Raw genomic sequence first — 22,512 nt, forward strand, 5'->3', positions numbered from 1 at the left:
CTTTTGAAAAGTGTCTGATCATATCCTCTACCCACTTTTGAATGGATTTGTTTCTTTTTTCCTTGTAAATCTTCTTTAGTTCTTTGTAGATTCTGGATTTTAGCCCTTTGTCAGATGGGTAGCTTGCAAAAATTTTTTCCCATTCTGTTGGTTGCCAGTTCACTATAATGATTGTTTCTTTTGCTGTGCAGAAACTCTTAAGTTTAACTAGATCCCATTTGTCTGTTTTGGCTTTTGTTACCAAAGCTTTTGGTAGTCATGAAGTCCTTCCCTATGCCTATGTCCTGAATAGTATTACTTAGGTTTTCTTCTAGGGTTTTTATGGTAGTAGGTCTGATGCTTAAATTTATAATCCATCCAGAGTTAATTTTTGTATAACTTGTCAGGAAGGGGTCCAATTTCAGCTTTCTGCACATGGCTAGCCAGTCCCAACATTTATTAAACAGGGAATGCTTTCCCCATTGCTTTTGTCCAGTTTGTCAAAGAGCAGATGGTTGTAGATGTGTGGTGTTACTTCTGAGGCCTCTGTTCTGTTCCATTGGTCTATATCTCGGTTTCGATACCAGTACTATGCTGTTTTGATTATTGTAGCCTTGTAATATAGTTTGAAATCAGGTAGCATGATGCCTCCAGCTTTGTTCTTTTTGCTTAGGGTTGTCTTGGTTATGGGGCTCTTTTTTGGTTCCATATGAAGTTTAAGGTGGATTTTTCGAGTTCTGTGAAGAAGATCAGTGGTAGCTTGATGTGGATAGCATTGAATCTGTAAATTACTTTGGGCAGTATGGCCATTTTCATGATAGTGATTCTTCCTAACCATGAGCATGTAATGTTTTTCCATGTGTTTGTGTCCTCTCTTATTTCCTTGAGCAGTGGTTTGTAGTTCTTGAAGAGGTCCTTTATGTTCCTTGTTAGTTGTATTCCTAGGTATTTTATTCTCTTTGTAGCAATTGTGAATGGTAGTTCACTCATGATTTGGCTCTCTGTTTGTCTGTTATAAGAATACCTGTGATTTTTGGACATTGATTTTGAATCCTGAGACTTTGCTGAAGTTGCTTGTCATCTTAAGGAGATTTTGAGCTGAGGTGATGGGGTCTTCTGAATATACAATCATATTGTCTGCAAATAGAGACAATTTGACTTCCTGTTTTCCTAATTGAATACCCTTTATTTCTATTTCTTGCCTGATTGCTCTGGCTAGAACTTCCAATACTATGTTGAATAGGAGTGGTGAGAGAGGGCACCCTTGTCTGGTGCCAGTTTTCAAAGGGAATGCTTCCAGTTTTTGCCCATTCAGTATGATATTGGCTGTAGGTTTTTCATAAATAGCTTTTATATTTTGAGGTACAGTCCATTGATACCTAGTTTATTGAGAGTTTTTAGCATAAAGGGCTGTTGAATTTTGTTGAAGGCCTTCTCTGCATCTATTGAGATAATCATGTGGTTTTTGTCTTTGTTTCTGTGGTGGATTATGTTTATAGACTTGCGTATGTTGAACCAGCTTTGCATCCCCCAGATGAAGCCTACTTGATCATGATGGATAAGCTGTTCGATGTGCTGTTGCATTTGGTTTGCCAGTTTTTTTTTTTTTCATATTTTAAAAGATGGGGTTTCACCATAATGGTCATGCTGATCTTGAACTCCTGACCTCAGGTGATCCACCCACCTCGGCCTCCCAAAGTGCTAGGATTACAGGCATGAGCCACCACTTTTGCATCGATGTTCATAATGGATATTGGCCTGAAATTTTCTTTTTTAGTTGTATCTCTGCCAGGTTTTGTTATCAGGATGATGTTGGTCTCATAAAATGAGTTAGGAAGGATTGCCTCTTTTTGTATTGTTTGGAACAATTTCAGAAGGAATGGTACCAGTTCCTCTTTGTATGTCTGGTAGAATTAGGCTGTGAACCCATCTGAACCTGGACTTTTTTTTGGTTGGTCGGCCATTAATTGCTGTCTCTGCTTCAGACCTTGTTAATTGGTCTATTCAGGGATTCAGCTTCTTCCTGGTTTGGTCTTGGGATGGTGTAAGTGTCCAGGAATTATTCATTTCTTCTAGATTTACTGGTTTATGTGCATAGAGTTGTTTGTAGTAATCTCTGGTAGTAGTTTGTATTTCTGTGGAATCATTGGTGATATCCCCTTCATTATTTTTTATTGCATCTATTCAATTCTTCTCTCTCTTCTTTTTTATTAGTCTGGCCAGCGGTCTCTCTGTTTTGTTGATGTTTTAAAAAAAAAAACCAACTTCTGGATTTATTTATTTTTTTGATGGGTTTTTTGTGTCTGTCTTCTTCAGTTCTGCTCTGATCTTAGTTATTTCTTGTCTTCTGCTAGGTTTTGAGGTTTTTTTTTTAGCGTGCTCCTCTAGCTCTTTTAATTTTGATGATAGGGTGTTGATTTTAGATCTTTCCTCATTTCTCATGGGCATTTAATGCTGTAAATTTCCGTCTAGACACTGCTTTAAGTGTGTCCCAGAGATTCTGGTACGTCGTGTCTTCATTCTCATTGGTTTTGAAGAACATCTTTATTTCTGCCTTAATTTCATTATTTATCCAGTTGTCATTCAGGAGCAGGTTGTTCACTTTCCATGTAGTTGTGTGGTTTTCAGTGAGTTTTTAATCCCAAGTTCTAATTTGATTGCACTGTGGTCTGAGACACTGGTTGTTATGATTTCCGTTCTTTGGCATTTGCTGAGGAGTGATTTAGTTCCAATTATGTGGTCAGTTTTAGAGTAAGTGCGATGTGCTGAGAAGAATATGTATTCTGTAGATTTGGGGTGGAGAGTTCTGTAGATGTCTGTTGGGTCCGCTTGTTCCAGATATGAGTTCAGGTCTTGGATATTCTTCTTAATTTTCTGTCTCATTGATCTGTCTAATATTGATAGTGGGGTGTTAAAGTCTCCCACTATTATTGTGTGGGAGTCCAAGTCTCTTTGTAGGTCATTAAGAACTTGTTTTATGTATCTGGATACTCCTGTATTGGGTGCATATATATTTAGGATAGTTAGCTCTTCTTGTCGCATTGATCCATTTGTCATTATGTAATGCCCTTCTTTGTCTCTTTTGATCTTTGTTGATTTAAAGTCTGTTTTATCAGAGACTAGGATTGCAACCCCTGCTTTTTTTTTTTTTTTTTTTTTTTTCTCTCTATTTGCTTGGTACATCTTCCTCCATCCCTTTGAGTCTATGTGTATGTTTGCACGTGAGATAGGTCTCCTGAATACAGCACACAGATGCGTCTTAAGGCTTTATTCAATTTGCCAGTCTGTGTATTTTGATTGGGGCATTTAGCCCATTTACATTTAAGGTTAATATCGTTACATATGAATTTGATCCTCCCGTTTTGATACTAGCTGGTTATTTTGCCTGTTAGTTGATGTAGTTTCTTCATTATGTTGATGGTCGTTACCATTTGGTATGTTTTTGCAGTGGCTGACACTGGTTGTTCCTTTCTGTGTTTAGTGCTTCCTTCAGGAGCTCTTGCAAGGAAGGCAGGCCTGGAGGTGACGAAATCTCTCAGCAATTGCTTATCCATAAAGGATTTTATTTCTCCTTCACTTATGAAGTTTAGTATGGCTGGATATGAAATTCTGGGTTGAAAGTTCTTTTCTTTAAGGATGTGGAATATTGGCCCCCAGTCTCTTCTGGCTTGTAGGGTTTCTGTCGAGAAATCTGCTGTGAGTCTGATGGGCTTCCCTTTGTGGGTAACCCGACCTTTCTCTCTGGCTGCTCTTAGCATTTTTTCCTTCATTTCAACCCTGGTAAATCTGACAATTATGTGCCTTGGGGTTGCTCTTCTTGAGGAGTATCTTTGCGGTGTTGTCTTTTTTTTTTTTTTTTATTGCATTTTAGGTTTTGGGGTACATGTGAAAAACATGCAAGATTGTTGCATAGGTGCATACATAGCAGTGTGATTTGCTGCCTTCCTCCCCTTCACCTATATCTGGCATTTCTTCCGATGCTATCTCTCCCCAACTCCCCACCCCCCGCTCTCCCCCCCCACAACAGACCCCAGTGTATAGTGCTCCCCTCCCTGTGTCCATGTGTTGCCATTGTTCAACACCCATCTATGAGTGAGAACATGCGATGTTCGATTTTGTGTTCTTGTGTCAGTTTGCTGAGAATGATGGTTTCCAGGTTCATCCATGTCCCTACAAAGGACGCGAACTCATTGTTTTTGATGGCTGCATAATATTCCTTGGTGTATATGTGCCACATTTTTCCTGTCTAGTCTATCATCGATGAGCATTTGGGTTGGTTCCAGGACTTTGCTATTGTAAACTATGCTGCAATGAACATTCGTGTGCATGTGTCCTTATAGTAGAACGATTTATAATCCTTTGGATATATACCCAGTAATGGGATTGCTGGGTCAAATGGAATTTCTATTTCTAGGTCCTTGAGGAATCGCCACACTGTCTTCCACAATGGTTGAAATAATTTACACTCCCACCAACAGTGTAAAAGTGTTCCTATTTCTCCACATCCTCTCCAGCGTCTGTTGTCTCCAGATTTTTTAATGATTGGCGTTCTAACTGGCGTGAGATGGTATCTCAATGTAGTTTTGATTTGCATTTCTCTAATGACCAGTGATGATGAGCATTTTTTCATATGCCTGTTGGCCTCATGTATGTCTTCTTTTGTAAAGTATCTGTTCATATCCTTCGCCCATTTTTGAATGGGCTTGTTTGTTTTTTTCTTGTAAATCTGTTTTAGTTCTTTGTAAATTCTGGATATCAGCCCTTTGTCAGATGGGTAGGCTGCAAAAATTTTTTCCCATTCTGTTGGTTGCCGATTCACTCTATTGACTGTTTCTGTCACTGTGCAGAAGCTGTGGAGTTTGATTAGGTCCCATTTGTCTATTTTGGCTTTTGTTGCCAATGCTTTTGGTGTTTTGGTCCTGAAGTCCTTGCCTATGCCTATGTCCTGAATGGTTTTGCCTAGGCTTTCTTCTAGGGTTTTTATGGTGTTAGGTCTTATGTTTAAGTCTTTAATCCATCTGGAGTTAATTGTAGTGTAAGGTGTCAGGAAGGGGTCCAGTTTCTGCCTTCTGCATATGGCTAGCCAGTTTTCCCAACACCACTTATTAAACAGGGAATCCTTTCCCCATTGCTTGTTTTTATCAGGTTTGTCAAAGATCGGATGGTTGTAGATATGTTGTGTTGCCTCCGACGCCTCTGTTCTGTTCCATTGGTCTATATCTCTGTTTTGGTACCAGTACCATGCTGTTTTGATTACTGTAGCCTTGTAGTATAGTTTGATGTCTGGTAGTGTGATGCCTCCCGCTTTGTTCTTTTTGCTTAGAATTAACTTGGCTATGCGGGCTGTCTTTTGGTTCCATATGAAGTCTAAGGTGGTTTTTTCCAGTTCTGTGAAGAAGGTCATTGGTAGCTTGATGGGGATAGCGTTGAATCTGTAAATTACTTTGGGCAGTATGGCCATTTTCACGATATTGATTCTTCCTAACCATGAACATGGAATGTTTCTCCATCTGTTTGTGTCCTCTCTTATTTCGTTGAGCAGTGGTTTGTAGTTCTCCTTGAAGAGTTCCTTTACGTTCCTTGTTAGTTGTATTCCTAAGTATTTTCTTCTCTTTGTAGCAATTGTGAATGGCAGTTTGTTCTTGATTTGGCTCTCTTTAAGTCTGTTATTGGTGTATAGGAATGCTTGTGATTTTTGCACATTGATTTTGTATCCTGAGACTTTGCTGAAGTTGCTTACCAGTTTCAGGAGATTTTGGGCTGAGATGATGGGGTCTTCTAGATATACAATCATGTCATCTGCAAATAGAGACAATTTGACTTCCTCCTTTCCTAACTGAATACCCTTTATTTCTTTTTCTTGCCTGATTGCTCTGGCTAGAACTTCCAGTACTATATTGAATAGGAGTGGTGAGAGAGGGCATCCTTGTCTAGTGCCAGATTTCAAAGGGAATGCTTCCAGTTTTTGCCCATTCAGTATGATATTGGCTGTTGGTTTGTCATAAATAGCTTTTATTATTTTGAGATACGTTCCATCGATACCTAGTTTATTGAGAGTTTTTAGCATAAAGGGCTGTTGAATTTTGTCAAAGGCCTTCTCTGCATCAATTGAGATAATCATGTGGTTTTTGTCTTTGGTTCTGTGGTGTTCTCTTTATTTCCTGGATTTGAATGTTGGCCTGCCTTGTTTGGTTGGGAAGTTCTCCTGGGTAATATCCTGAAGAGTGTTTTCTAGCTTGGATTTATTCTCCCTGTCACATTCACGTATATTGATCAAACGTAGATTAGGTCTTTTCATATAATCCCACATTTCTTGGAGGCTTTATTCATTTCTTTTCACTCTTTTTTCTCTAATCTTGCCTTCTCATTTTATTTCATTGAGTTGGTCTTCAATCTCTGATATCCTTTCTTCTGCTTGATCTATTTGGCTTTTGAAACTTGTGTATGCTTTGCAAAGTTCGTGTGCTGTGTTTTACAGCTCCTTCAAGTCGTTTATGTTCTTCTCTAAGATGGTTATTCTAGTTTGCATTTCATCTAACCTTTTTTCAAGGTTCTTAGTTTCTTTGCATTGGGTTAGAACATGTTCCTTTAGTTCAGAGAGGTTTGTTATTACCCACCTTTTGAAGCCTGCTTCTGTCAATTCGTCAAACTCATTCTCCATCCAGTTTTGTTCCTTTACTGGTGAGAATTTGTGATCCCTTGAAGGAAGAGAGTTATTCTGGTTTTTGGTGATTTCATCCTTTTTGTGCTGGTTTCTTCCCATCTTCCTGGATTTATCTACCTTTAGTCTTTGAAGTTGGTGATTTTTGGATGGGGTCTCTGAGTGGACATCCTTTCTGTTGATGTTGAAGCTATTTCTTTCTGTTTTCTAGTTTTCCTTCTAACAGTTAGGCCTCTCTGCTGCAGGACTGCTGGAGGTCCACTCCAGACCCTGCTTGCCTGGGAATCACCTGCAGGGGCTGCAGAACAGTAAGGGTTGCTGCCTCTTCCTTCTTCTGGTATCTTCATCCCAGAAGGGTACCCGCCAAATGTCAGCCAGAGCTCTCCTTTATGAGGTGCCTCTTTGGATATATGGGGGTCAGGGAGACGCTTCAGGAGGCAGTCTGTCCCTTATCAGAGCTCCAGTGCTGTGCTGGAAGCTCTGTTGTTCCATTCAGAGCTGCTGGGCAGGGACGTTTAAGTCTGCTGCAGTGGAACTCACAACATGGTTCCTGTTTTTCAGTGGCTTCAAAGCCTATAGCATCCTCTACTGTAAACATAATTTAGAAAGTGAGGATGTATTGGAATACCTGTGTTTTATATAGTTTTAAAATTGTATCTATTAGTGAATACACACACACACACACACACACACACATATATATAATGGAAATTCCTAGCTTAAGGAAAAAATGGTTTCATACAACTGTATCTGCTGGTTGCTTATTGAGGGTCCTAGAAACAGCTAATCATTGCATTTCATGTTTCATCATAAAATCTAGGTGTGTTCTTTAAGATGCTCTTTTGAAAAGTGTATGCATGACAATTAAATGGTCCCTATCGATATTCTCACCTTGTTTTCAGGTCCATAGCATGGCTTGTGTATACCTCAATAGAAGTCTTTTCAAAATAGTTTGATGAAAGTTGAATTCTGTGTGCTATGTTTGTTTAGGGAAATGTGTTCTTCAGTCATCTGTGATGGATTGTTTTGTGTTTAACCACATCCAGTTTTAGCAGAGCACACTACAAAGTATTTCTCTCCTAACTGTGTCATCTTCTGCTCCTGTAATTTCAGAGCAATTGCTTTGCTCCCTTCTGGAGCTATTTATACTCACAATTTTCTGTTTATGTGTTACCCATTCACCTGTATAGAGATAAGAGCAGGCCCAATAAAATACAATTCATGCAATTTTTTTTCTTTGTTCGTTTCCATCACATGGATAAATAAGACCCTTAATACAAAAGTGATTCGAAAACTTTCACTAGTTACTTCTTAAATGCCTGGATCAGAGTCAAAATATTTATAATTACTAAAGCAGAGTAACAAAAAAGAAAATAATAGAAAAACTTCAAACCACCCATAACTTCCTTCATTATATAAGGAAACATGTTGGTAATATTGGTGTTTGGAAGAAATCCATTCCTCTCTTCCAATAATGGAACTGGTATACTGTGTTTCTAAATATTCCTACTACGTGCACGTGAGGATGCACCATCTGAGGAAAACAAGCACACAGAAGAGAGAGAGAATAAAAGTTTCGGTCTTTTGTCTCTGGAACTCTCTCCAGCCTCCCATGCAGTTCTCTTTCAGCCATTCCCTTCTCACATCCTCCCATCCTCCTGCCTCCTTGCATTGCCTTTTTTTTCCCCCAAGACAGAGTCTTGCTTTGTTGCCCAGGCTGGAGTGCAGTGGTGCCATCTTGGCTCACTTCAACCTCTGCCTTCCAGGTTCAAGTGATTCTCCTGCCTCAGTCTCCTAAGTAGCTGTGATTACAGGCACGCACCACCACGCCCAACTAATTTTTGTATTTTTAGTAGAGACGGGGTTTCACCATGTTGGCCAGACTGGTCTCAAACTCCTGACGTTGTGATCTGTCTGCCTTGGCCTCCCAAAGTGCTCGGATTACAGGCGTGAGCCACCAAGCCCAGCCCTCTGCTTTTTAAAATTCTTTTTTATTTGTCTCACTTGACTCCTTAGATCAGTCTCCCAAGTTATTTTCCTTACTCTCACTTTAAACAAAGTCTCAGCTTCTATGAAATGGGTCATATTTTTGTATTGTACTTTAGGTTCTGGGGTACATGTGCAGATCGTGCAGGATTGTTGCATAGGTACATACATGGCAATGTGGTTTGCTGCCTTCCTCCCCCCACCACCTATATCTGGTATTTCTCCCCACTTTATCCCTCCCCCCCCGCTGTCCCTCCCCAATTCCCCCCGCAACTGACCACAGCGTGTGATGCTCCCCTCCCTGTGTCCACATGTTCTACTTGTTCAACACCTGCTTATGAGTGATACCATGTGGTGTTTGATTTTCTGTTCTTGTGTCAGTTTGCTGAGAATGATGGTTTCCAGATTCATCCATGTCCCTATGAAGGACATGAACTCATCGTTTTTTATGGCTGCGGAGTATTCCATGGTGTGTATATGCCACATTTTCTTTATCCAGTCTATCGTTCATAGCCATTTGGGTTGGTTCCAGGTCTTTGCTATTGTAAACAGTGCCACAATGAACATATGTGTACATGTGATTTTATAATAGAACCATTTATAATTCTTTGGGTATATACCCAGTAATGGGATTGCTGGGTCAAATGGAATTTCTATTTCTAGGTCCTTGAGGAAGCACCACACTGTCTTTTACAATGGTCACACTAATTTGTACTCCCACCAACAGTGTAAAAGTGTTCCTATTTCTCCACATAGTCTCCAGATTTTTTAATGATCGCCATTCTAACTGGTGTTAGATGATATCTCAATGTGGTTTTGATTTGCATTTCTCTAATGACCAGTGATGATGAGCATTTTTTTCATATGTTTGTTGGCCTCATAAATGTCTTCTTTTGTAAAGTGTCTGTTCATATCCTTCACCCACTTTTGAATGGGGTTGTTTTTTTCCTGTAAATCTGTTTTAGTTCTCTATAGATTCTGGATATTAGCCCTTTGTCAGATGGGTAGATTGCAAAAATTTTTTCCCATTTTGTTGGTTGTTGGTTCACTCTAATGATTGTTTCTTTTGCCGTGCAGAAGCTCTGGAGTTTAATCAGATCCCATTAGTCTATTTTGGCTTTTGTTGCCATTGCTTTTGGTGTTTTAGCCATGAAGTCCTTGCCTATGCCTATGTCCTGAATGGTTTTGCCTAGGTTTTCTTCTAGGGTTTTTATGGTGTTAGGTCTTATGTTTAGATCTTTAATCCATCTGGAGTTAATTTTAGTGTAAGGTGTCAGGAAGGGGTCCAGTTTCTGCTTTCTGCACATGGCTAACCAGTTTTCCCAACACCATTTATTAAACAGGGAATCCTTTCCCCATTGCTTGTTTTTCTCACGTTTGTCAAAGATCAGATTTATCTTTAGAGTATTTCAGAGCAAAAAGAGAGGGGCCTTCCCTTCCAAGGGAGGGGTACAAACTCCTGCTTCCACCACCAGGTCTGCTTCATGGCTCCAGGGAAACTCCAGGGTTTTCTGTTTTCCTTTTCTGAAAGAGAAAAAATATGTGCTATATAGATAGGTATATATAAATGTGTGCTTGGGAAGTCCTTTTGCACCAACCTACATAAGTGTTAACCACTGTTTTTGTTTTTTTCTTAATATTTAATTAGAACTGGCTACAAATAACTTGTAAAATATACTAAAGCCTTAAGTTTGCATTTCTTTATTTCTGGGAAAGCTGTTTACTGACTGGGATGACCTGTATTTACATGAACTACATTTATAATTGAATTGCCCCTTCCCCCAGATGCGTGAGAGATTTACTTAATTAGCATTGATTCTTTGTCTCAAAGGACTGAGAATTCCAACCAGAGCTTAGGTGTATAAGGCGATATAAAAGCAATGTTGTTGTGTTTCTGATTTAGGTAATAAATTGGCTTTAGAGAAATGCATCTTTTCATGACACTTGGGAATAAAGCTTGTGATTTGCTGATGTTGGACAAGGTTGAAGTTTCACTTTTGTTCAGTTTTTGTCTCCAACTTAACGTTAAATACCTCCTCAGATCAAGGGCATTTTCCTCCCTCACCCTTACAGAGTTCTTAGAGGAATTGAAAAGTATATTATAAAATACAATTTGAAGATGAAAGGAGAAATAAGTGAGCCTCAGGTCTGAAAACTGGATAGATTATACAATTACTTTAGTTTGCCTATAGAAAATTTTAGTGAAGAGTGTTTTTTCACCTAATATTAGCGTAGCAGAGAGATGCTGAGGTGACTGATATTTCAAGGAGAAATGCACTTAATGATTACAAATGCATAGCTAGAAATAGAGTTTACACAACCTTAGCCATACAGATTAATCTAGCAGATCTTCTCTAATACTAATACTAGAAAGTACTATCGGATCTCTTTAAAAACTTCCACTAAAACATTTTTTTTTCTTATTCAGATGAAAATGGACTCTGTTTATGTAGAAAAGGATAGGTCCCCATTGACTCTCAGATATTCTCCAGTAATCCAAGGATGGGAATTATCTCTATGCCTGTATCTTCACCCAGTGCCAGTGAGATTTCAGAACTACTTCAGATCCTGAATACTGATCAAACTCATCAACTTATCCTCATCAATTTATAAAAATAAAACACCTTTCAAAGAGTCTGGTTCAACTTTGCTGTTTATTACAGGGTATGAGAGAGTCCTAGCTAGGATTCTCAAAGGAAAAAGGACACTGAAGGTTTTACCCTTTGAATCATTTGTGATTTGATGTGGTTTTTGCAGTGGATCTCTTGAGCCTGTCAGCTGCATGTGATGCCTTGGACCAGCACAACCTCAAGCAAAATGACCAGCCCATGGATATCCTGCAGATTATTAATTGTTTGACCACTATTTATGACCGCCTGGAGCAAGAGCACAACAATTTGGTCAACGTCCCTCTCTGCGTGGATATGTGTCTCAACTGGCTGCTAAATGTTTATGATACGTACGTATGGCTTGTTTCTTTTTCCCGAGCTCTGTCACAGGAGGCTTAGCTTACAGAATGGTGACAGTGTAATTAGCATTACAACAGGACTCCAGAAGCTGTGGACCTAATGCTGTCCCTGTGATAAATTATTTTTGAATTTATGACTTGAAAAGTATTTTGATAAACTAGGAGGTAAGCCAGAACGTAGATTGCTCTCAGATTAGAAAACAAACAAAACTCTGAGATACTCATTTTTCAAGCAGTGGAATGAGTCAACATGTAGCCCTTGGTTCTTTCCCTTTCTCGCCCACGGATTTTGGAATTAACTCCATGTACTTCGGGAGTGGCTCCCTCTTATTGGTGGCCATGGATGTGCTCCCGGAGATACTGGCACACCTTTGTCCAGATCAGAGTGGTCTTAGCTGATACTTAGGATAATTTTGCAGGCGATTATGAATGGATAGACCAAAAAAAAAAAAAAATGAAACAAGCCCTTAATGCAGCAAACTCAGCTCCTCAAACTGAGAACATTTTTTGTTTTATTTTGTTTTGTTTTTTAATAAGATTTTATGAAGTTTCAGTTTGGCATCTCCATTCATCACTCTCTCTTAGAGAATAATTGTTTCTTTTGGATTGCACACGGGAGATATCCCCAGTTCGGATTTTTTTCTTGAGCTTAATGAAGACAATTGAAGAAGGAAGCAGAAGGAATGGGTCTTAATTTTGCGGAAATTCTTCTTAGACCTCAAATTTATTACATGCCTCATTTCACCAATCAAGAACATATTCCCATTTGGAAATCTGGAGGGGTTTTCTGAAAAGAGTTGCAAATTAACTATTTTGCCTTTGTTGTAGACTTCTGCCACCTTTTTAATTAAAATGTATACTTTTTTTTCCTTTCTTATAAGGTATTGCATTTTAAAATTTCAGGACCACCTGACTGTTACATTCATGATAGTTATCTGCCAAGTCCTTGAACATGCTGGATTTCCATTGTGGACTACATTTACATTAGTTTTGATAAGACTTTGTATTCAGGTTTCCCCTCAAATAGATTTTGGCGCTGTTTTCTTTGCGGATGACATGTGAATGGATTCTGAATATTTAACTTCATTCTACCTGCCTGAAAATTATTCGGTGACTATTTTAAGTCCTTGAAGACCTGAGTTGCTGTATAAAGTGAATTGGTTAAATTGTGATTTACCTTTTCTTAAGAGGGAAAAGGATGAGACAATTTTCCAATGATAGGAATTTTGTTAGTCCATTAGTGCCCAGGATTTCTTTTTGACTGAGGGATTTAATAAATGTTAGTAGTTGAAAATTGAGCATATTGTTCACTGAAAATAACTGCAATTGAGACCTATTCTTTGTGATTTTGAAGTGCTAATGGACACATTATTCTAAAATCTTTTCTCTTTTTTCATTTTATCAATATGTAAGGTCCAGTAGCTTTTCTTAATAAAATAAGAAGCCTAAAAACTATTGAAAGACATATTTTAAGCTTTAATCTTAGGTTTGGGAGTACATGTGAAGGTTTGTTACATAGGTGAACTTGTGACCCGGGGGTTTGTCACGTATTAACCTATTAATGCCTAGTGTTCCATTATTGGAACACGAAGCTTGTAAGAATTATTCATATCCTACTGCTGAAGGTCGTCGTCAAGGTCAGATTTTTCACAAAAAATAATTTCCAACTTTTAGCATAAATGGGTTAAGCCCAGTACCCAATAGCTGTCTTTTCTGCTCCTCTCCCTCCTCCGACCCTCAAGACCCCAATGTGTGTTGTTCCCTTCTTTGTGTTTGTGAGTTCTCATCATTTAGCTCCCACTTATAAATGAGAACATGCAGTATTTACTTTTCTGTTTCTGCATTAGTTTGCTAAGGATAATAGCCTACAGCTAATCCATGTTCAAAAGACATGATCTCATTCTTTTTTTTTTTTTTTTTTTTTTTTTGGGAGATGGAGTCTTGCTCTGTCACTCAGGCTAGAGTGCAGTGGTGTGGTCTTGGCTCACTGCAGTCTCCTCCTCCTGGATTCAAGCGATTCTCCTACCTCCGCCTCCCAGGTAACTGGGATTACAGGCACCTGCCACTGCACTCAGCTAATTTTTGTATTTTTAGTAGAGACAGGGTTTCACCATCTTGGCTAGGCTGGTCTCAAACTCCTGACCTCATGATCCACCCGCCTCAGCCTCCCAAAGCGTTGGGATTACAGTTGTGAGCCACCATGCCCTGCTGATCTCTTTCTTTTTTATAACTGCATGGTATTCCATGGTGTAGATGTACCACATTTTCTTTATCTAATCTTTTATTTGTGGGCATTTACATTGATTCTGTGTCTTGAAAGAGATTTTCTACAAAATGGAAAACTTTTCATTCTTATTTTCCTTTTTTCCCCATGGGTACAATTAGCTTATTAATAAATGTAGAATGCTTTATTTCAGCTTGCTGTATGTAAAGTGAAATAAAAGCAATCTATATTAAAACATTGATGTAGCAAGAGGTTATTTATAAATTTATTTTTAGATCGCATATTTGAATGCTATTTAATAGAGTATCATATTTTTCTTCTAGAGATAGACATTTATATTTTATATTATGTCTTATGTGACATCAGAAAAGTCAGACCTTGGTGACAGCCTTGAGCAGTAGGATATGAATTCTCACAAGCTTAGTGTTCCAGTAATGGAACACTAGGCATAAATGATTTTTAATACTTGACAAAAGCCACAAAATACACAAACCATTAATTTTTTTCCAGCAAGGGGCAGTCTGATGAAGATCTGAGTGTTGAGAGGGCAGAGCAGTTAGTTGCTGGTAATTTTTTTTGTTTCAATGACCAAAGTAGGTAATTTGCTTTAGTAACCAAAGTAGGTTGGTGAAGAGTAGTAATTATTTTGCTTACTAACTTAAATCAAGGTGTCTTTCCATAGGTGAATAGATTTTTTTTTCTTAATTTATGTAGAACTTTTGCATTTCAAATAAGGGTTTTTAGGAATTGAAACCTTGGTAAACATTCAGTGGTCAAGTTGGTCGAATTTCCATTGCATTGTAGGTCATCAGTTAAATAGATAATGAATTTGGAAAAGTTTATCATAATCTTAATAAAACAGCAGTCAATAGAGTTCACACATCAAGCACTTTATTATTTTATTTTTCCTTTTCAAGGCTTTATTCTTAAGTAGAAGTGTTTACCCTCTAGCAAAGTGCCAGTAATTGTTTTCTCGTTTGATTCTTTATAATAGGGGACGAACAGGGAGGATCCGTGTCCTGTCTTTTAAAACGGGCATCATTTCCCTGTGTAAAGCACATTTGGAAGACAAGTACAGATGTAAGTTATGTGTACTAACTCTGTATTCTTTTATTAGTGTTGGCTAATTACCCTAGTTCTAGATGGGAAATGACAGACTGTTCTTATTTGACAGCAAGTTCCTCATGGAAGATGTAGAACAGCTTTTAGAGTATCATAAAATTTGGTGTGTGCCATTCCTTGTCAAACATTAAATTGCAGGCATTTAAGTGGAGAATGAGGATTAACTTTTCCAGTCCAAGTATTATTTTACATTACATTGACTGTGTCTAAATAAAACACATGTTCCTAGGGGATAAGGTCTGATTTTCTTACCTCTTTCTATAAGTCGGAAGAATAAGTGTGAAGATTTAATCCCTGCACTTGTCTAGTCTTTGGATTCTTATTTAAAGAATACTATGTGACATTCATGTTCAAGAAACATTGTTTATTTTATAATCATCTTACTGCAAGTTGTACTGACACATCCAATTCCATGACGTGACTAACATTTTATTCTTTGAGAGACAGATAGCTTGCTGTTTCTTAAAGGGTAGGTACATGCCATCCTACAGAATTTCCTCTTGATTACACATTGGGATCTTTTGCTTAAAAAATTCTAAAACCATATTAAAAGCAAATGTGAGAGGAGTGATGGTTCAGATGAGCAAGTGGCCATTCATTCCCATTGTGAAAGGCTGCACTTGGTTTTCCTCTTGAAATGCTTATAAGCAATCTTTTCAGTAGGAATATTAAACAAACCCAGCCTAGCTTGTCTTTTCTAACTTCCCTTAAGGCCTAGCCACACATGTGAGGAGATGTGCTGAGCTTCAGGACAGGCAGGAGATAAAAGCCACTCTGTGTCCTACTGATCATTTCTCCATCAGGAGTAAGCCACACAATACACAAACCATTTTGGCTCTCACTTTTGTATAGTTTACACTTGATTTTTCTCATCCTGATAACCAAAGAAAAATAACTGAACAGCTTTTGTTAACCATTTAAAAATGTATTTTGGATAAGATGGGTTATCTCTGTGTGCTTTTCTCCTTTAAATATTGTAGTTACTTATTATAGGTTAGGTTTTAAGTCTACCATATATATGGTATAGGAACAGCAGATTGTAAATATAATATTAAATTGAATAATTGAGGAAGATTTGAGCCTGTGTTTCAAGTAACTACTAAGAGGGAACATGTTTTTAGGTTGGTGAAACAAAAATACTAACTTGAAAATGAGGTGTTTGAAAATAACTCATAACTTTTAAAATAAACATCTAGTTATGTGTATTGGAGAGAAGGTAAAAAGCTGTGTGTGCGATCTCAATTTTTAGTGCCATCTTAAGTATCTTGTTAAAACTTTAATTTCCTAGAGTTTAAAGTGTGCTTATAGGTACAAAAAGCTTTCTTGGATTTACTTTTTTTGAGGGGCAACTTCTAGGTGAATATAAGGTATAATTAAAATTTAATTTCTGAGAACAAAATATAACATTGCAAGTATTTGGTATGTTCATTCATTCTGTTACATATATTGGTTACCTGCTATCTACTGGGTACTACTGTTCTACTGTAGACACTTCTGGCACACAGTTGACCAAGATATGGTTCCTTCCTTCAAGGGGATATAATTCTCCTGCCAAAAAAGATAGACACATATTAAATCAATGCCACCGTAATGTGATATGAGCTACTAATTAGAAATATGCAGCCAAGTTCAGTGGCTCATGCCTATAATCCCAGCACTTTGGGAGGCCAAGGTGGGCGGATCACTTGAGGTCAGGAGTTCAAGACCAGCCTGGCCAACATGGTGAAACTCCATCTCTACCAAAAATACAAAAATTAACTGGGTGTGGTGGCATGTGCCTGTAATCCCAGTTACTTGGGAGGCTGAGGCAGGAGAATAGCTTGAACCTGAGAGGCAGAGATTGCGGTGAGCAGAGATCACACCACTGCACTCCAGCCTGCACAATAGAGTGACACTTCGTCTCAAAACAAATGAAAACTATGCACAGCATCCTGTGGGAACATATATACATGATTGATGGGCTAGAAGCTCAGTGATCTTATGACTCCATAAAGAAGTCCCAGTAGCATTTTTGAATCTCTGGTGTCCAAAGGGGGTGGTGCTTTCGGCCAGTTTTATATGTCTCTTAATGCAAAAACACTTACTTTTTGATAGTTGTTACATCCTATATATAATAATTCCCAAGGATTGTGTTCTGGCTTAGGAGAAATTTAAGTGTCAAGGGTACATGTAAAGCTTGTGCTTCTTGCAGTGACAGAGTTCATGTAAAAGTTATCACACTTCATATATATATAGTGATCATTAACTTGATTCATAAAATAATAAATATCCAGATTAGCACAAATTAGAAGTAACCTCACGCTGTGGAAATATTGGCTACTCTTGAGCATTGCTACTAGCATTGAATTGGATGTCAGGTTCTGCTGGCATCCATTGGGTGCTGTGTTTTGATTGTTACAATTTTATTCTTCCTTTGTAGACCTTTTCAAGCAAGTGGCAAGTTCAACGGGATTTTGTGACCAGCGCAGGCTGGGCCTCCTCCTGCATGATTCTATCCAAATTCCAAGACAGTTGGGTGAAGTTGCATCCTTTGGAGGCAGTAACATTGAACCAAGTGTCCGGAGCTGCTTCCAATTTGTAAGTTATTCACCTTCTAGGTAACATATTTCTTCTTTCATAGTTTAGAAATTTATTAAACCCACAGAGCTTCAATTTTCATATTAGCTCTTCAGTAGGCAGTAGGCATGGGATTTGGGATATTTGGAACCTCTGTAGTAAGCAGCTTCTGGAACTCTAGGTTTTGGGAAAGAAGATGGTGCTGAGGAAGGAAAAGAAATCTCCATCTGCAGCAGGGACCCCACAGTTACTGAGGTGCTGGAAGGAAAAGGAATTTCCAGTAGTTCAGCAAGGGAGGAAATAAGTCTCTAGCCACAGAAATCCTATGTATATAAGAAAATGGCCTTTGTAGGTGAGTCTCTTAGTCTCTGAGTTCTTTCCCTAATTCTATTATTATAGCCTCCTTTAAATGGCTATTGGTAAATTGTTAGCACGGATATCTTTTTTTTTAATATCCTTTGTAGCATTGACATTCTCCTATAATTCCAAGGTCTAGAGGTGTGTACTCTCTGCTAATGTCCCTCACTACCGGTACACGCGCTTGTCCATTCTCTTTCCTATCCTGCCCCATTGCTTTTTCTCTGTCATAGTCAGTGCCCCAGGAACACCCTCTTCTTTCCAAATGCCAGAGTACTCCACTGATAGACATTCATGTTGTTCTAATTTTTTTTCTTTTCTCTTTTTTTCTTTTTTGAGATGGAGTCTTGCTCTGTCACCCAGGCTGGTGTGCAGTACCGTGATCTTGGCTCACTGCAATCTCCACCTCCCGGGTTCAAGTGATTCCCCTGACTCAGCATCCTGAGTAGCTGGGATTACAGGTGCCTGCTACCACGCCCGGCTAATTTTTGTATTTTTAGTAGAGATGGGGTTTCACTAGGTTGGCCAGGCTGGTCTTGAACTCCTGACCTCAGGTGATCCACCAGCCTTGGCCTCCCAAAGTGCTGGGATTACAGGCGTGAGCCACCGTGCCCGTCCTCTAATTTTTATTAGGTATGTGGTGCTACAGGGAACGTACTTACCACTTAGCTTTTCCTTTTGGAGGTTTCTTTATAGGATTAATTCTCAGGTTTGTGATTGCCAGACAAAAGACTATAAACCTTTTTGGTGGCCTTTCTTCAAAAGTTGTTTATAATTATAATGCTATCACTATTGAAGAAGTAAGATATTTTCAGTATCACATTATTCACAGTGTTCTTATGTTTATTTTTTCAAGTGCTAAGAGCTGTTTTTCTTATGTAGGGTTTCTCAAACCATTCTAATTCTATTAACAATGGCTGAGATTTACAAAATGGAACTTGCTGTAGAGCTAACTGGGTCATATCTGGAGTCTTTGACCACAGACTAGGATGAAACTCTAGAAGCCTTCCTGGGCAGAACGCTGCGAATATGTAGGTGTTTAAAGCAGAGTATTTATTTAATAGTTAATTGGACCAGTTTACTGGGTGCACCCATAATAAGCTCACTTAGGTAAAGTGGGATATACTATTTGAATTATTTTGTCAAAATTATGGAAAATTAGCCATAAATGTAAAATACATGTGGAGAAATAAATGTCTTTTCCACATCATATCCAAACCTTCCAAAACACAGCTAGATGGTCACTACCTAGCTTTTTAGAAAATATGTTGCTGTATTAATATTTCTACTCCAAAATGTAGACACACGTAATTTTCATACAATCAATATTAATGGCCAGAAGGAATCTAGATTCATTTTGATTTTTTAAAATCCAATTATAAAACAACTTGCCATAAACGTTATTTCCTAGTCATTTTTTTTTTTGAGATAGAGTCTCACTCTCTCTTCCAGGCTGGAGTGCAGTGATGAGATCTAGGCTCACTGCCACCTCCGACTTCCGGGTTCAAGTGATTCTCCTGCCTCAGCCTCCCTAGTAGCTGGGATTACAGGGCGCCCGCCACCATGCCTGGCTAATTTTTTGTAGAGACGGGGTTTCACCATGTTGGCCAGGCTGGGCTCAAACTCCTGACCTCAAGCAGTCCACCTGCCTTGGCTTCCCAAAGTGCTGGGGTTACAAGTCCTAATCATTTCTCCCCTTTAGTCAAGTTTCAGTTACTTTTTTAGTTCTAGTGAAACACACACACGTGTTCATATATAGGAATATATAACATATATGTGTGTGCATTGTGACTTGGGTTAAAGGTAAGGGTCAGTGATGGTCCCTGCTGCTGAGTAAACTAGGATGTATTCAGGGTCAGCTGGAGCCTTTGTTTTCTGTCACCCCTAGTACTGACTCATCAGGAAGCCACCACCATCCTCACTGTAGCCTCTGGCCCTCTTGGATTTGGTTGTCAGCATAAGGGGTGGCCAAACAGAAGCTCTGCTTTTCCTGGGCTGCCCCCCTTATCAGGAGACCAACCTATTCCATTTCTGCCTGCTGCCTCCTTTTGCTAGAAACCTCCTTCTCCCCTAAGCCCACGTCTCTGGTTTGGTTACATTTCTGTCTCTGTAATAACAACTCTGTATTCTCATTGTCAAAGCTTTGAAATCATCCATCCTTGCATATTTATTGAATGCCTCCATGTTGGCCAGTCACTCTCGTAGCTCTTTGAAATGTGAAATGTGTTTTGTTTGGTTCTGTTTTGTTTTGAGAAGGGGTCTAGCTATGGCACCCAGGTTGGAGTGCAGTCACATGATCATAGCTCATTGCAGCCTCAGCCTCTGGGCTCAAACAGTCCTCCCACCTCAGCCTCCTGGGTAGCTGGGACTACAGGCATGGACCACCACGCCTGGCAATTTTTTTAAATTTTTTGTTTTTATTTATTTGTGGAGACAGGGTCTCTCACCATGTTGCCTAGGCTAGCCTCGAGCTCTTGGGCTCAAGCTGTCCACCCGCCTCAGCCTCCCAAAATGCTGGGAATACAGGTGTGAGCCATGGCATCCAGCCTTGAAATGTTTTCTATGAGACTGGGGAAATATCAGTCAAGATATGAATGGTGGTAACAGGTGGCTTTTGATTTTTTCTGTATTATTCTTATTTTCTGCATTTTCTTCTTTGAACATTTATAATTAGAAAAAAAAATAGTAAAGTGCAGCATTTTTTTTTAGGGAAAGAAACATGTTTTGTTTGATTGTTTTCCATTGCCATTCTTACATTGTTTCCAGGCCTTCTCATCATTGCACTGTCTTCCTGGCAAGCCTCCACTCCACGCTCTAGTCCTTTGCATTGGTCTTATTGCCCAAAAAGCATTCACCATATGACAGCATCCTTAAAAATGTCAGTATCTTTCTGTTGTCTACTGAACAAATCCTGATTTCTCTATTTAACTCTCAGAGCTTTCCTAATCTGGTTTCATGACCACCCATAGTTTGCTTTCACTATCATGAAACAGCTTCTCCTTACCATTTGTACCTATTATGCTTATAAATAATACTGTTACCATTGCTACTAACAAAACTTTGTTCACATGAATTCTCTCATTTAATCCTCACCAAGTGTTTGAGGGGAACAGAATAGTCAGGCTTTGGAGATTTTGCTTTTGTTATTGTTGAAGTGGATGAATAATTTATTTGTGCCCTTAAAGTCCGTCAGCTGGTGGAAGGGTTTGATTGCTAATCCACTGCCACATTTACCACCTCATTCTCAAATATGTGGTTTCTGATGCTTCTGCTCTCCAGCTGCCCAAGGTCAAACAACAGCTAGTTCTCCTGAGTCCTAGATAGAATAAGAAAAGGCATGACAAGACAGGGGACCTAGAGGGGGAAGAGGAAAGAGTTTGAAGTATTGGCAAATTGAATATTTCTAGTAAGATGGTAGTAAATTCCGTATGTAGGGTGAGGCTTACATTACTTAGATTTGAGGATCCTCTGAGCTTTGTAGCAATTTGCAATCAGGTTGAATGGATCCATTGTAAATACTTACTTAGGAATCCACGTCCTGGCCCTGGCATGCTTTTCCCCGGCCAGGTGCACTGGCGGTCACCTTGCATTTCATTGTGCAACGTGCAGAAAAATATAGTGTTTGCTGTAGGGAAAGATAACAGGAGTGAAAATGTCCTCTGCCCTTTGTTTGAAGTACAGGACCTTGGGAATGGGGCTGAGCTGGCTCCTTCAGCAAGCTTGTGCTCAAAGGCTGCTATTTCTACCAGCCTGGGGAAGTGGTAATAAAGTATTTGTTTATCCTGCAAATGCATTCCTTGCATCGCAGATTTTATTTCCTTTGATTTCTTATCACCAACTGGAAACTTACTTTTTATTCAAGTTGGTACAGTTAGAAAGGTACTGAGTCTTCTAATTCAGATAAGGGCCCAGTAGTGGCAAGAAGAGAGGTGTGTTTTTATGTGCTACACTCTCTGGATTATCTATTAAAGGTTTTCTCGTATCCCTCCCCACTAACCACTTAAAAAGAGAAAAGGAAATCACCCTTCAGGTCTAAATGATAATTTTTGCTTATTTAAAAATCACTATAGGTCTTCCAAGAAATTATCCATTAAGCCCGGAAATGAAGTCATATCTATGGCTATTAAAAAGGAATATTGACTATTAATTTATGGCTTTGACAGTGGTATCGTCGTAGATACTAAATGAGGCAACAGGATACGTTTCCCCACTAATAGCATATTGCAGTCAACACATTTACTGGGAAATGGACTCATTTCTATAATGATAGAAGTAAAGTTTTGCAACTAGTTTATTATTAGAAATACAGCTGTAATTAATATATGGTCAGTTTGTTGCCCTCTCATATTCCATGGAAACAGCCCTGTTGGGAGATTAGATTGATCTTTATGACCTTAGTAAGGCCAAGCCTGCCCTAGAAATGAGTCACACAGACTGCCTGAAGGAACCTTGAGGGTTATCTGCATCTCTTCTTTTTCAGATGAGAAAACAGGGCCACAGTGGCAGAATGAATCTATTCTACATCAAGCAATTTTATCATTTCACGGCTTCAACCAGTTCAGAGACTAGACTGAAATAACACAGTGTTAATGTGTTAATGTGATCCCTTATATGAATTTTAGATTGTAATAGAGTGAGATAAACACCCCACTCCAAAAC

General features: G+C 38.9%; 1 protein-coding gene across 16 annotated transcripts in view; it reads left to right on the forward strand.

The window, feature by feature from the left end:
- DMD (dystrophin) overlaps window positions 1-22,512 on the forward strand; it is a 2,277,745-nt gene that overhangs the window by 2,171,688 nt on the left and 83,545 nt on the right. For all 16 annotated transcript variants that reach the window (XM_064364425.1, XM_064364424.1, XM_064364427.1 and 13 more), the window contains 3 exons: window positions 11,384-11,585; window positions 14,813-14,898; window positions 17,360-17,517. In XM_064364425.1, the coding sequence (XP_064220495.1) occupies window positions 11,384-11,585; window positions 14,813-14,898; window positions 17,360-17,517 (446 nt within the window). The remainder of the gene's footprint in view (window positions 1-11,383; window positions 11,586-14,812; window positions 14,899-17,359; window positions 17,518-22,512) is intronic.

This window comes from Aotus nancymaae, unplaced genomic scaffold (genome assembly GCF_030222135.1).
Source record: "Aotus nancymaae isolate 86718 unplaced genomic scaffold, 86718_ANA_hifiasm-v0.15.2.pri h1tg000058l, whole genome shotgun sequence".
Classification (NCBI taxonomy): Eukaryota; Metazoa; Chordata; class Mammalia; order Primates; family Aotidae; genus Aotus; species Aotus nancymaae.